General features: G+C 36.4%; 1 protein-coding gene across 6 annotated transcripts in view; it reads left to right on the forward strand.

The window, feature by feature from the left end:
• Positions 1-15,550, forward strand: part of SLC39A9 (solute carrier family 39 member 9) — a 115,135-nt gene extending 99,585 nt beyond the window's left edge. For all 6 annotated transcript variants that reach the window (XM_056810951.1, XM_056810952.1, XM_016427173.2 and 3 more), the window contains 4 exons: positions 4,404-4,472; positions 6,390-6,475; positions 7,050-7,184; positions 11,629-15,550. In XM_056810951.1, coding sequence (XP_056666929.1) covers positions 4,404-4,472; positions 6,390-6,475; positions 7,050-7,184; positions 11,629-11,859 — 521 coding nt within the window. In that variant the 3' untranslated portion in view covers positions 11,860-15,550. The remainder of the gene's footprint in view (positions 1-4,403; positions 4,473-6,389; positions 6,476-7,049; positions 7,185-11,628) is intronic.
• Positions 15,551-16,024: the final 474 nt, after the last annotated feature.

Below are 16,024 nucleotides of genomic sequence, written 5' to 3' on the forward strand. Positions count from 1 at the left end.
CCCAGGGCACATAAAAGGTTGAGAACTCTGATCTAGAGGTTTATATCTCATTGCATTTGCTGTTGTCCTGTCTCATTCCCTACATATTAAAGAAACTAAATTTTAATATCTAAAAATTGTAGTTAATTTAACAAAACATTGTTTACATGACTTTTTCCTTAACATCAAATGAAAAACATCAACTATTAGATGATAATCTTGACTGGCTATATTACTAAGTTACCAATAACGTCTTCCTTGAAATTCTTTTCCATTTAGATTTAAAAGTTCTTTAAATTTGTTCTCTAATCCTGTGTAAAGGATTTAAATGATTTATGCATCTCTATTTTTTTTGTTTTGCATGTTGTTTCTTTCACAAATGAATTAGTGTTATTTCTTTAAGTTCTCAAGATATTTTCCTTAAAATCAAAGTACCAATTTCTGTTCCTGTCTTTGGTAATAAATAATGCCTTTGTAAATGAGTAATTTTGAGGTAGGTTAGAATCCACAGTAGGATGAAGGAACTTATTCAAAAAGCATAGAGAGAAATGATTTATTAAAGGATATTTTTTGTAGCTCACTATAATGTCAATGAATGAAGCAAACCTCTAAATCTGTGGCAGATCAACAAATACAAGGGAAGGGGTAATAGTTTCAAAGATGATTTCTCAGCTTTCTCTTTTTCTGTAAGAGAGGATTTATCCCTAACTGGTCAGTTTTTAAATTTTCTTATGAATTTTATCCATCTATCATTCATTTATTAAGTTTCTAGTATGTAATAAGCACTTTGCTAGACTCTAGAATTATATGTACAAAGAAATGAAAAATCCCAACTTTCAAGATTATCTCTCAAGGAAGTTATATTCAAGTTGGGGAAAACTGTATATGTGTATACACATATAGATAGATAAATACACATATGTGTATACACATGTGCTTCTGTGCATTTCCGAATGTGGGTGAGATAAATGTGTATATGCATGCACATGTACACACATAATTAATATTAAGAGAATGAGCCCCAAATGGGCCCTTTTGCGCATATGTATAGGAAAACAATAAGTTGTTACCATCTCTCAAATCTTTCTTTGGGATCTTTAAAAATTTCTTGTGGGACAGGAGAGGGGAAATTGTAGACAGTGTCTAACTCTCCCATGGATGATTTGACCAATTCATTTGTGATGCTTTCAGAAATAGCATTCTGTTCTTTATGTCTTTTTTTCTGGGATCTGGCAAGATTCCCAGAGCCTAGAAGCTCTTTCTTCCCACTGATGTTATCAAAGAACAAAAAAGAAGAATAACTTTAAGTTTGCTCATGGCCTGAATTTCCTATTGAATTCTTAAATGTCCTGAGCAATTCTTCAGGATCTGCAGCATAATACAGTGAACATTTTTTGTCAGTGAGTTGTTTTTCATATCTCACTCTTCCCTTATCACCACATTTGGGATTTTCTTGTTGGCTACTAGAGAGGTTTATATTTCCTTCTCCATGTACTTTACAGATGAAGAAACTGATCATACAACTAATAAATCTGAGGCTGGATTTGAATTCAGGAAGAGGAGGCTTTCTGACTCCAGGCCTGGCACTCTATTCACTGTACCACCTAGCTGCCCAGATATAGTGAACTCTAGCTAACTTTTATTTGTGACTTTGTATTGTGTTCCATATATGGTAGTATCTTGGACCAGATTAGCACAGCTGATTCTTATAGACATGATCACTTGGTTTCACCCCCTAATAAGAGCTTCCTGAATTTTAAAAATTATTATGTCAATTCCATGGTTTTGGCAATGCCACTTAAAAAGATTAAATTTTCCTATAGACTTATAAAGGTGGGGAAGGATTTCTGTTTTAAATAAATTATTTTTTTGTTTGATAAATGTAAACTGGACACAAACATAAAGATTGAAGCTCGAGTAACTTATAGCAGAGTATAGCAAGGAGATTCTTTTCTGTTTGAAATAAGTATCAGATCCTGAATGCTTTATTGACAGGACTTAAGGTACTAACCAGGCTGTCCTTCAATCAAGTGTTTAAATGTTAACTATAAGTTATGGTACTTTAACCATAACCCTCTTCCTGTGTTGTTTCTTAAAGACATAAACATTTTGGAATCTTTGACTACTGACCCTAACCTATTCCTGATATGGCATTTTGATAGTAACTCCATTTCTACTTATGTCATTTGAGCATTCTTTAGTAATTTTAATTGGTTCCAAAATCATCTGACTAATCTACTTACAATAAACTAATTCTTAGAAGTAATGAAAGGTGGCACATTGGATAGAATGCTGGGCCTGGAGTCAGGAAGACCTGAATCCAAATCCAGGTGCAGACACTTAATGGCTGGGTGATTCTAAACTTAGCCTTGGTTTGCCTCAGTTTCCTTATCTGTAAAACGAGGATAATAATAGTACCAGCTTCCCACAGTTGTTGGATCAAATGAAATAACTAAAAAATATAAAACACTACCTAGCATATGGTAGGTGCTAATTAAATGTTAGCTATCACTATAGCTATTAATGTACTTAATATCTTTATGCATTAGAGAAAAATAGTAATTTTTAAATTTTTTACTCATCAAACATTCAGTCATCCAGTTGTAAAACAATGAGGACCTCAGTGAGCACAATACCAATGAGAATTCAAAGGAGTAGTGAAAAGTGTTATTTGGAGGGTTAGATCAGTTATAGATTGTAGATAAAATAGCCTATTAATAGACTATAAACAAAATTAGTTGTTGGGCTTTGGTGATTGAGAATTGGGTAAACCAGTAGTTGAAGAGACTTGACTAGGGATGAATCTTCTATAAAAACCTGTCTATTTATATTTACTTCTACAGGAACAATGATAGGAAAAGGAAATTGGAGATGTTGAATTTAGAAAGGCTTAGGAAATGTTATTTCCCTAAATCTAATCAATACTAGCTAACCAACCACACCCACTGTCTCTCAGGAGACTTCTTGCTTGAATTCACAAGCCTAACTTAATACTACTCTTAGTGACTAATATCATCCCCCAAATTAACTAATTTTCTATCCTATACTAAAATATAAACTTAATAAAAAGAGAGGAATAAGCCAGATTTCTTTCCTGTTGCTCAGATGAAATTTTAGCTTGTTAGAACTTACTGACTTCTCCACTCAGCCTTTGCTCTCTCCTGCCACCACTGGTGAAGAGGAGATATTGCAACACCACTGTTCTCTTGTCTGCTAGGATGTTTTCAAGAGATAGATTCACCAGAACTTCTCCAATTCTCAGAGCATGCTCCTGGGATAACCTGTCTTGATCTGGGCAGCCCAAAGAGCCCATCTGTTGGTTCATCAAGAAATCCAACTCACTCAACTCCTCTCTCTTATCCACCTATTCCCAATCTATCAAGAAATTTTGTTATTGCTTACCTAATTACCAAACAACCTACTACAAAAGGGACCCAAAATTTTTCAGCATGTATAATTAAGAACATGTGATATCTTTGACAGAAATGAGGAAATTAGAAAAGAGGACTGCTTGGGAAGAGAAAATCAGTTTGGTATATATTGAATGAATTTTAAATAACTGCAAGACAAATAAGTGGAAGAAGGTATCATTTGGGGTTTTTAGAGTTATGGAATAGAAATTCAAGTGACCCATAAGGGTTGGAGATATAGAAATAAATGAAATTGAGATTGAAGCAGTGAACTTTCTTAAAGGAAAAAGAGAAAAGTGCCAAAGATTAGGATTGCTAATAGTTATGGGTAAGAGGAAAAAGCAGAATTGGCAAATGAGATTAGTTGGAGCCAATATAATGTCACAAACTTAGGGTTAGAGGTACATGGCCTCCATGTTCCCTTTCAGCTCTAAAATTTAATTCTAAAAGATGGCTTAAAGAAGCATCAGACATAGAAAAACAATCAAGAAAAATGAACAAATTTTAAAAGTTGGTGATTTTGTCATTGGTGACAGTATTTCCAGAAAAGTGATGCTTTCATCAATAACAAAATTATTAGTCTCTTAAAGAGATGATTTAATTGAATAGTTTGGTTATCAAAAGAGAAATAAGATAGTAGTTAAAAGGAGCAACAGATATTTTTCTTTTCTATGGAAAGGGGAGGTGTCATTGGGAAGGAATCATGAAGACAAATAGAATCTGAAGGTTTATAGAATGCTTTTTTCGCAGTAACTGTGTAAGAGATTCTGCAAATATTATTATTCCCATTTTACAGATAGGAAAAATCCAGCTTTTGAAAATGGTATGAAGTACCTTGCTTAGGTTACACATTTATTTAAGGTTGGAACCTGGACTTAACCCAGATCTTATAATATTAAGACTAAAGAGTATAATTAGCTCTTTTCATAAATAATTACCTCTACCTCCAGATCAATTTTATATCAGTTTATAGTTCATATTCCTTAAGACCTGTCATTCTGATTTTCATTTCAGATCCAGAAGGAGCACGATCCAACAATTCCAAAATCACTACCACGTTGGGCCTTGTAGTTCACGCTGCAGGTAGAATTGAACCACCATGCTTCTATATGTGAATGGAATATTGATTGACCACTGGCTCAGTTTTCATTTTATTAATATTTAGTTTTCAGGGACTGGTACATGCTCATTGTAAGCATTAGAAAAATATTGTTTACCAGAGGTTACCATCCATCCAGATCATGTACCAAAACCTACCATTCCTTCCCTTCACCCTTTTCTTCATGTCCCCCACCTGCCTACCTTAGAATGATGCACAGAGCTCCCATGAACTTAAGCATGTTACATCAGAATCTGTTCTGTTAAAAAAAGACCTGATAGTTTCTGTGAGACTCACTTATTTCTTTTTTAAGTAGAGGGATGCTCCAGAGTAGAAACCATAAAGTTTTTCCTGGCATTACTTAGAACCATAATTTAAGCAGTAGAGTGGAAATCTTTTAAAATAGAAAATTGCAATGAAGCCCTTCTTGGCAAGTGGCAGAACATTCATGCTATAACTTTCTGATTTGGCAGGCTTCTTTTGGAAAAGTGGAAACAAAGAGGGCAACTAAGTAGCTCAATGGATTGAGAGCCAGGCCTATAGACAAAAGATCTTGGGTTCAAATTTGACTTCAGACACTTCCTAACTGTGTGACCCTGAGCAAGTCACTTAACCCTTTTTTGCCTAGCTAGCCTTTACCATTCTTCTGCCTTAGAAATGTAAATGTTAAGTTGGACTTAAATTATATGAAATAATGTGGTCGCCGAAATTATTATATCTCATGTCAGAAGTTTATTTACCAAAATAGAGGAGAAACAATAAAGTAGAGAAATATGAACGCAATTAGAGAAAATACCTATACTAGACCTAAGCCAGGAGAGTTGGTAATGAGACCATGCAGCCTTTTCCAAGATGGAAGCTAGTCTCTTAGGAAACTAGGAAGGGAGTCAGACTTTTCATTCACCCAGTGAAGTAGTCCAGGAGTCAGAGTCTTAAAGGATCTACGCCGCAGTCTCCCTCGAAGATTATCTCCAGGAGACTCCACAAGACTCAACTTCACCAGACTGCCCCAGTTGAAGGATTTCATGGCTTTTATGGTGGTTTCCTGTCCCTGCCCCTCTTCACAGGGGCCAATCACAATTTCCAAATTGTCCAGCACAGCCCAGGGGGCATTGTTTGTGGGATTAACTTCTCACCTCTAAAGCTGTTGAACTATTCTCCTAGGATTCACATATTTCTGAGTTGTCACCCCGTTTGGATTCATGTGCTTCTGAATTATCACCCAGTTTAGCATGTGGATCGCATACCTCCCCCCACTTAAATTTAAGTAGGGGTGTCTTCCTTTTGGAGGTATAAACTCCTGTAGTAAGAGTTTGTGGACTTTCCTTATTTTAGGGTTAAGTATGGGTGTATTTGCTTTTATTGGTGAATTCAAAAGTAAACAAATGAGAGTTAATCCAAACCTCACCATCTAGTGAGGTACTAAGTTGGGGTCCTTAAGTTATTGTTAACCAAAGTTTTAACTCCAAGTAGGCAAAGAGAATAAAGGATTCCCTTTTCACTGTAAAGTCAATAGACAAAGAGAACCAAGAATTTCCCTTCACAGAACCAATATACCATATTGATTTTAAGACTGAATGTTAGGGTTTAAAAAATTTTTTTTCAAGTAGAAACAAATTCCAGTTGATGTACACTTTAGGTCGTGTACAAAAAAGATTATTAAGAATATATTAATTTAACATTTAAGGATCAATGAGATGTTCTTTTGGTAAAATAATTTGGAGTTCTGGCTGCCTGACTGTTTTCACAACTGAAAAAGAAGAAAAAAGGAATGTCTTTTGAGATACTTCATTTTGTGTGTATGCACGCGTGCACATGTGAGTACAGAGAAAAAGAGAAATAGTCTTTGAATTGACCTATGAACTTAAGAATATTTTTCTGTTTCATTTTTAAACATTCAGCGGATGGGGTTGCTTTGGGAGCAGCAGCTTCTACTTCACAAACCAGTGTCCAGCTAATTGTATTTGTGGCAATAATGCTACATAAGGTAAGTATTTAGGAAAAGATTTAATATGAGTTTATATTTAAAATTTGGTCAGTTAACATTAATTACTCTGATTTGTGAAACTTCAGTGAAATGTTAGACATAAGCCTTTTAGGAATGGTCATTAACTGTGAGAAAACTGTAAAAATGTTATATATAATTTTTAATTCTGTACTGTATTATAGCAACTTCTAATTGATTTTTATATTAGTAATATTGAATGGCAATGTAACTAAATTTGCCTAGTAAGTAGACTTATTTAAATTAAATTGATTAACAAAGTATAACTGTTCCTATCAGGCTTCTTCATTTACTCATTATCATCCAGTTTCCTAAGATTTTTCTGGATGGCTTTTTATACATATATATTTGTGTGTGTATACATACATACATATGTACATATATGTGTGTATACATGTCATATTATAAAACATACATTATATATTATTTATATACTTTATACTTATTATGGCTTATACTTGTTAGATGGAAGGATTTCTCTGTCAAATGTCAAGCAAACACTTCGGCAGACTTTCAGAGAAATGGAACTAGTAAGTAACTAGAATTTTTCTTCTAGGCACCAGCTGCCTTTGGCCTGGTTTCCTTCTTAATGCATGCAGGACTGGAACGGAACAGAATCAGAAAGCATTTGTTGGTCTTTGCACTGGCAGCACCCGTTATGGCCATGGTAACCTACTTAGGGCTAAGTAAGGTAAGTATATCTCCTATTTGCTTCTCATTTTATAAAATTGTTTTCCCACTAAAATAGTATAATTTTTTTTCTTAATTATAGTAAGACTTGAAACTATATATTACACTGTGCCAAATTTCCCAAGAAGTAATTTTTCTGTTAAATTGCCCAGTTAGAACTCAGACTTAAAAATATAAATCTTTAATAATAGTAACTCATTAACATAGTGCTTTAGTTAATCTGTCAATAAACATTAAGTGCCTACTTTGTGCCAAACACTACACTTAGCACTGAGGATACAGAAAAAGTCCCTGACCTCAAGAAGCTTGTAGTCTAATGGGAGAGAAAAGATGTAAGCAAATATGTGCCAACAAGCTGTATATGGGAAAAATAGAAAATAATTAACAAGATGAAGGCATAATAAGAGAATTAGGAGAGTCAGCCAGGGAAGTGAGGAAGTAGAGATGTGGGGAAAGAGCATTTCATGCATGGCAAATAGCCAGTGAAAATGCCTGGGCCTGAGAGTTGGAGTGTCTTGTTTGTGGAACAGCCAGGAGACCAGTGTTGAGGAGTAAGGTATAAGAAGACCAAAGTTGTGGGAGCGGGGAACCCCAGGTTATGGAGGTCTTTGAATGTTAAAGCATTGTGTATTTGCTCCTGGAGACAGTAAGAAGCTATTGGAGCTTATTGAGTAGGGGATAATCATCATCAGAACTGCACTTTAGGAAAATCATTTTAGTCACTAGAGGATAGATTAGAGTTAGGAGAGGTTTGAGGAAGGCTGACTCACCTCAGAGGCTATTATAATATAATCCATGTATGAGGTGATGAGGACCTGTACTAGTGTCAGAGAAGAGAAGGGGACATATTTTAGTTTCTCAGAGTACAGATTGGGCTTTTAAACCTGTTAAGGCCTACTTAGAGTATGCTGCCTAAGAACCCATCAGCAGCATTCTGTGGTAAATAAAAATTTTCATAGTAGCAGAGGAAGAAGGAAAAAAGGGAGAAATATTTGTAATGCAACTGGCAGAATTTGTTATCATAATGAGAAAATGTTCTCTTTTCAAGGAAGGGGAAAGAAGAGGAAATGACTAAATACAGGTATCCCTTCTACATCATAACTTTCCCCATCAAGGTTTTGATATATCATGGATCAGCATAAGGAATTAAAGCCAAAGACAGCACACAAAAGCCAGCAGATGACACAGAAAAAGTTTAGAAACTCATTTTTACCTAACATTGACTTATAGAGCGTTCATAATCAAATACTTAAATTAATACCCCATAAAAGTAAAGAGGGGGGGGGGGGATTCAGACTTCTTCTTTGGTGCAAAGAGGCAAAAAGTTTTATGTGGATTTTCTATATAACAAGGGTGCTACTCCCTAACCCCTGAGATTTGGAAGGGATAACTATACTTCAACTATTAAGTCCATTTGGTTTAAGAAATAAGACTGAAGGAACCACTAAGAAAGATAAAGCCATGGTTATTATCTAAGGACAACAAATAGTTTTTACATTAGTGGATGAGATCATCTGCTATACCATGCTCTTTATATAGTTTTGTTATATTTTATTTCTCCTTATTTCTCTTTACCATATTCCTTTTATTAGAGTTTTGCAGTAACAATTACACTTCACAGCCAGACTCAGCAATAATCAGGTAGAATTCACATTAGTTGGAAGGGATCGCATCTCAGCTATGTTAAAATTGTCCCCTCAACTTTTAAGAATAGTTCAGGATCACACTCCATCTGAGTACCTTGTGGCTTTTCTCTTGAGTGGGGGATTCTTAGTAGACTCATCAGTGATCCATCGGACAACTATACCTGAATTCAAATAATATTAGTTGCAACCCCAAACATCAAATCAGTTTAGAGCTGAAAAATTTCCAGCATACACACACATACAATGAAGAGATTTGATTTCACAGCTGTTTAACTTGATTCTCTTCTCTTCTCCTTAAGTTATAACTCATCCTGGTATAAAAACCAATTGTTAGAAATCATTGCTGTATTATAAACAGATGTGTGCATTCTCAGTGATCCAATTCCATTGTTTAGAAATTCTATAACCCAAACAAGCCTTTTGTTTTGCAGAGCTAGTGACTGCTCACACAGAACAAAAGTTACAGCTAAAGAAAAATGTGCAGAAAAAAGTTAATAATTTTGCAGGGAGTTAAATTTCCACCACTCTTACCTTGATTAATGATAGAAAATGCTTTGTTGGTTTCTAACTGGTCTCAGAACAAATTTTCCACTCTCTGCTGAGCACAGAACAATACCTATAGCCTAAGTTCAGTACAATTAAGAATTAAGATGTTACTTCCAAAACAACATGAACAGTAATCCCTCATGTATTGCAGGAGTTACATTCCAGAGACCACTGCCAATAGGTGAAAATCCACAAAGTAGCAGTGTGTATTTATTTTATTATTTATATGTATTTTAAGGCTTTATATACCTTTCCCACTTTCCTATAAACATTTTCTACATTCTTATTAACCTACAGTCACTGAGCCAATCAGCACCCAGGATTCAGAACATAGCGCTGTGGTTGGTCACCTTTCATTCCATCAGCCAATAGTGTGCCACAATAAATGAACCGCAATATAGTGAGGGACAACTGTATACACTTTCTAATTTTGAGATAGCCAAATCCATCATGGAAAAGGGGAGAGGAATCATAGAAAGGCAGTTGAAAGGGAGGGGACAGACCTGGCAGAGGCTAGAAATAGAAAGGGGGGGGGGTCTCCTGAAGAGAGGTTTTTGCCCAAGCAGAGGGAGAGGATCACAGGCAGAGAAGACAGATGAGACAGGTGCAGAGCTGCTGCCCCCGAGATGGGGAGGGGAAGTGAAGGAACAGCATGAGCAGAGTTAGAGAGAGAAGGTGGAACTGGAGCCAGGACAGACACTGGCAGAGAGAAGACTTGATGTAGAGTGTCCAAAAGGCTTGGACATTGTACAGTTATGAGACAAATGGGGAGAGACAGGGTGGGTGAGTCCAAGAATCCTGTCCCCTTGCATCCTCCTCTTTGGGCCATGGGAGGTGGGGGATAAGCCCAAAGGCATGATAAGGTGATTTCCCTTTTCCTAGGCATCCCTGGGGAGGGGGAATCAGGAACGAGAGTGACTCTGAGCACTCAGATTTTCGGGGGCTGAAGCCATGGACTTTCCTGGAAAGTCAAAAAGCAGAGCCACTGAGTATGAGAGGGGATAGGAGTTAGACTCACCCACAGATGTCCTGACCAGTATTGTGATGATTGTGGGAGGCCAGAAACCTAGTAAGAAGATAGGTTCAGAGAGCTAGGGAGAGAAACAGAGACAGAAACAGACAGGGAGAGACAGAGACAGAGAATCTCAGAAAGTCTCATGGCTGAACTGGTCCATGGGTGGGCAGCTGAGTCATACCGGACTAGTTCTCGGGTTTCGGCACTAGTTCTTGGGTTTCGGTTTGTCAGTCTGGCTGAGGGGGTTTGATCCGAGAGATGATGAGGGCAGGGTACAGTAATATAGTAAAACTTTAATGGAGGGGGTGGGGGGATGGTGGGGAATGGAGGAAAGAAGCAGCAAGGTGGAGCCCAATGCCAGTAGAATTGGCAAGGTAGTCCCATCTGGATGGGGAAATCATGAGATCTTATATAGCATTATGGGGCTTCAGGGGTGATATAGTTTGGGTTCTCTATTGGTTGTCTCTGGGGAAAGTGAGCTACTTGTATTGACTTCATTGGTTGTCCCTGAGAGGAGTACGGAATCCCAGTCCACCATGTGTTGCTGGGGCTTCATGTTCTATAGTCTGTCAACTTATGGTATTAATATTATTGTTCGTGATAATAATAATAGCTAGGGTTTATTTAAAACTTTTGAAATATTACCTCATTTTATTTTCACAACAGCTCTGAGAGGTAGGTGCTATTATTATTTTACATTTGAAGAAATAGTCAAACATTAAATATTTGGCCCAGAGTAACATAGCTAGGAAATATCTGAAGCCAGATTTGCATTCCAGGCTTTCTGACTAAAGATCCAGTATTTCATCCACTGTAACTATTCTGTCACCTAGCTATCTCTTCTAGCCTACAAATCTGTATTTCTTTAAATTAAAAAACAAAACAAAATCCTGCAGTTCTTTGGGAGACATTTTTCTCAGTGATAACTGTGGAATAAATATTTGTGTGTTGATAAAGGAGCATTAAAAATCTACTTTTGTTTGTCACTATTTTTATCTTTAAATTTATGCAAACTTAAGGTTAAGTGGTTATGCTTGTTCTTTTTAACTAATTAAAAACCTGGGTATAGCATGTGCTTTTACATCTTGCTTTGGAAACTTTTATATGACTGGGATAGTAATTGCCTACCTCAACCAGGGCTAATTGTGAAGATTATTGGTTCCTTAGTGTGATTTTTCCCTAATCACACACAAATCTAGCTTTATTTCTTAAACTTCTTTTTGTTTTAAATTTCACAGAGCAGCAAAGAAGCCCTTTCAGAGGTCAATGCCACTGGAGTGGCCATGCTTTTCTCTGCTGGGACATTTCTGTATGTTGCTACAGTGCATGTCCTCCCTGAGGTAGGAGGTTTGGGTCACAGTCACAAGCCTGACTCTGCTGGAGGAAAAGGACTCAGCCGCCTGGAGGTGGCCGCTCTGGTTTGGGGTTGCCTCATCCCACTCATTTTGTCGATTGGACACCAGCATTAAATGTTCCGGTTCCAGCCTCTGTCCTTGGTCTTTCAGAAGTCTGATGTGGATAGCACATTACAGCTGCTCAGTTCCTCAATTTCTTTGTCTTACCTTGCCTAGCTCCACCAATATTTCAGAAGCCCAGTGAGGATTGTGATGTGAAGCTCAGAGTACTAGAAAGTTTTTTAGCATAAAAACATTACATATAAATTCTTTGATTATCTCACTTTTTAAAAGTCCCCTTCATATTTGAGTTTTTAGAATTTTGATTACCTTCTCAGGAAAAATGAGATTTAGATTTCAAGGTAAAGTGGAGAACTTATGCTCACTTTAAAATAACAGTTATTGAAGTATAGTATTCAAAATACACCTTTTATACTTGGGTTAACATATACTGAACCTCCTCTTTAAGTTTAAGGGATCTCTGAACTCGTTTTTGTTTTTAACTTGGTATTCACCATTTTGACACTGGTGCTTATAACAACATCTGTGCCCCATGCCTGGATTGTATGCTGAACGGTGATTTAATTTAGGTTTGTTGAAAGAGGAAGGAAAATGATGAGTGAGTATACAGAGAAGAAACAACTGAGTTGGCACAGATTAGTAAAGAATGGAATATTTTTTTTTTTGCCTCTCTGCAGGAAAAGGTAAAATCATAGGAAATGAAATATGGGACATTTTCCTTCTAAAGCTGTGAACAGTTTTAAAATATTTTTCTTCAAGTTCCCCTGGAAGAATTACAGCTTTCATCATATACCTATGGAACAGCAGCACAGCTTTAGGATATCTCCATTTGCAGAGCATCTTTAGAAATGAAGGGATACTAAACTTTAAACAAATTATGGATGCTAAGGAGAGAGATTTTTTAAGTTAGAATGACTGAATTACATGTTGTGGGTTTTCTTGTTTTTAAAAAATATTGATGTTAGCAGAACAGCAATCCCTTTGGTAAAATAAGTGGTGCATATTGGGGAATGCTAAGTATGCTTCAAGTAAGCATCTTTTGTGGTAAGGAAAAGTCATCATATATCATAAATGAGAAGTGTTTTCTATTGAAATCATGTTCCCTGATCTTTCCCACACTTGCCTCTGAGATAAAACTTTTCCCTTGTAAGACCTTACACACATCATTCCCTTTTTGTCCTCCCCACTCTTCCCAGTGAGCTTGGTGGTAGGGATGCTTATTTATTCTACAGGATTTATTTCATATTAGGACAACCACTCTTTGGTTTGTGTTGGAGCTCAGTTTTTTACTCCATTCCTATTTTTCCAAACGGATAATTTTCATCCAGTGCAAATTGTCTAGACCTTTCAATTATTCACCTTTTTATGAGAGATTTGGCACAATAGTTAAAATGCTGGACATCCTTTTTTTTTTAAACTTATAAACCTGCTCAGTATTTATTCCGTGAGTTTCTGCCCTCAAACCCTGACATTTCCCAAATCAGTGCTATGGATATTTGGAGTCCCTGTTAACCCTTTGATGGGACTAGAAAAATAAATGTATTATTGTATTTTTAATTTTTAATTTACTTTTTTATCCCAACTCCAAAAATGTAGGGGTAACACCATTATTTTTCTCCATTAGATAGATTTTCTTATCCCATAAAAATTATATGTGATTTCTTTAATTACTAGTTTTATCATTATTAGCTATAGAAATCAAGGACTTGTGAGCCTGCTTGGCTGCAGACCAAAGTAGTACTGTATCAGATGGTTTTACTAAATAGTAAATGACTTTTCTCAAAACGTGTGATTTTCATAACCAGACAAGATAGATATGGGGCTTCATCTTGCCCTTCAAAATTACTTGGTTGCCTTGAATTCTATCTAACATTGCACTTTTGCTGTCAAATAAATTGCACAATTTTGGTATTTGGTTTAGATGGGAATTTTGCCATCTAACTCTTGTGCAGTGAATAGATATTCATTACTCTGCTGGCCAAAGACCCTTTCAGCAGTGCCTTGCCATCATCTTTATGAGTTTGGCTAGAATCTTGCTATGCAGGGCCTTGGACACTAACAAGGATTAAACAGTTTTCCAGATCTACCTTCATCTGCAACCTCCCCATCAAAGGCAAATCTGTTAGGACTTATTAGCTCCTTAAGAGCATTGTGTATAGTTCTTCCTAGACTTTTGTTTTGCTGTCCCAAGAACTCCTTGTCTTTATTCAAGGTCAGCAGATGAAAATAGCCATAATAAATTTGTAGGGCCCAAAACACTTCTCCATGCAGCAGAGCAGTTTAACCAAGACTTGTTGGTTAAAAAATGGAAAAACTTTACTAACATGACCCATTGCACTGGGGGAGAGGCCATATTGATTTTAACTTAATGATACATTTCAATTCTATTTTTCCCTTGTTTTGACTTGCCTCTTTAAATGTGGATGCCTTAATACTATAATAGATATTAAATTGTTGGCAATATAAAAGTTACTGCCGAAATTTTTGGATGGAATTTTTGGCTACCAAAGAGACACAATTTATAATGAATAACATTGTTTTTTTCCTACCAGTAGCCAAAATTCATTTTAGATGCAATCTGGCTCCCTCTAGGGTAGAAGACTGTTTTCTCTTGACTGGCAATTTAAATGAGAAGAGAGTCTCTGATTTAAAATTACATCACACCTCTAGTATTTTCAGCCATATATCAATTGCCATTTCTTTTAAAGTATTGCTCCTTTGATGCTCATTTGGTTTTACTTTTATTTTCCATTACTAGGTTGTCTTAGCGTAGCCAGAGGTTCTGCACTGGAACACCATGTGTTGGGAAATGCACTACCTTCAGAGGCTGCATGCTCCTTTTTCTTTCCCTCACTCCTTTTTCCCCAACTGTGTGCTCATCACATCAGCCATTTGACCGAATTTTTGTGTTTTCAGTCATTGGGAAAGGAGAAAAAATGGGTGCTTAGAATATCCATTCCTCATGGTAATAGAAAACTGTATTTCCTTCCCTACCAGCTGCCTAGATATAAGCTGCCTAGTTTTCCCTTTCAAGTTGATGAGAATTAGCAAGGACAACACACCAGCATCAGGCTATCTTAAAAGCAGCTGAAATACATTACATGTTGGTAGTTAGATACTGAGCACAGGATTTTGATGACTGTCTCAACACAAAACCCCAAAGAACATTCCTGCTTACTATGTGTGTAAATCTACTCTCTTGAGAGACCTAGGACACTTATTGAGAACTGCTAGATTGGAGGAACCCTTTGAATTTGTCTTATAGGAATCTTCCACGCAGTGGTAAATATGTGCCTAGTTACAGTATATTCACTGTTCCCAAAAAGAGTAAGTTAGAGATGCTGTGAATCAACGTCAGTGGTGTTACTTACCCTCTTTGTTCCTTCAGCTCATTGATAGCAACCTCAGGAGATCTGGAAGGAATTTTTATTTGTGGAAAGGGAACATAAACTATTTTGTTATACTCAGCCTAATGTAAGAGCTGAACCCAAGAAGATTGACTGATTTTTTTTTTCTGGCAGCATCTTCTATTAAGTTAGATTTCTATGGAAAACATTGCTGTTCCCCTGATTCAAAGGCTTGAACAGTAATTTTAAATGTCTCTTCTGGATCCTTTGTAAACCTGAAATCATTCCATGGACGGCTGCCTTATAATTTTGTCTTTTTCCACTTTAATTGTGAATGGTTTAAAAAAAGTTGCTGTTTTTGATTTGTTTTATGATATTAAATTTTTATTAGTGCAATACTTAATGTGAGTGGGTCTTCACTTTTCCTAGTAAATTTATTATTCTGTACTAAGGGCTGGACATAGAGCTACAAGCGTCTATCAGAAAAAGGAATAAAAAAAACACTAGAAGGATGTGGATACTGTAGGTCAGGGAGATGGGGCCATTGTGGTAACTTCCTATAGAAGGGAGATTTTAAAATATTTGAGCTCCATAGGCCCAGTGGGATTTCAGAAAAAGTGTCCTACATACAGATAGAATTGAAATTAAGGTGGTTTTTTTTCCCTGTCACTGTTATCAAGTCATAGTAAAGAACAACATCAAAAGGAGATTGGACGAATCCTAATGAAAATTCAGTGGCAAGTAGTGTAACTGCCTTGTACTCATATGGGTCATAAACAATGAGTTCCAGAAATAGAAGTAGAATTTGTGACAGTGCTGAAATTTTGAACATCCTAAAGAAGGGTCCAGACAGCAGCTTTTGTATTTAAATA

The sequence above is a fragment of the Monodelphis domestica genome, chromosome 1 (genome assembly GCF_027887165.1).
Source record: "Monodelphis domestica isolate mMonDom1 chromosome 1, mMonDom1.pri, whole genome shotgun sequence".
NCBI lineage: Eukaryota > Metazoa > Chordata > Mammalia > Didelphimorphia > Didelphidae > Monodelphis > Monodelphis domestica.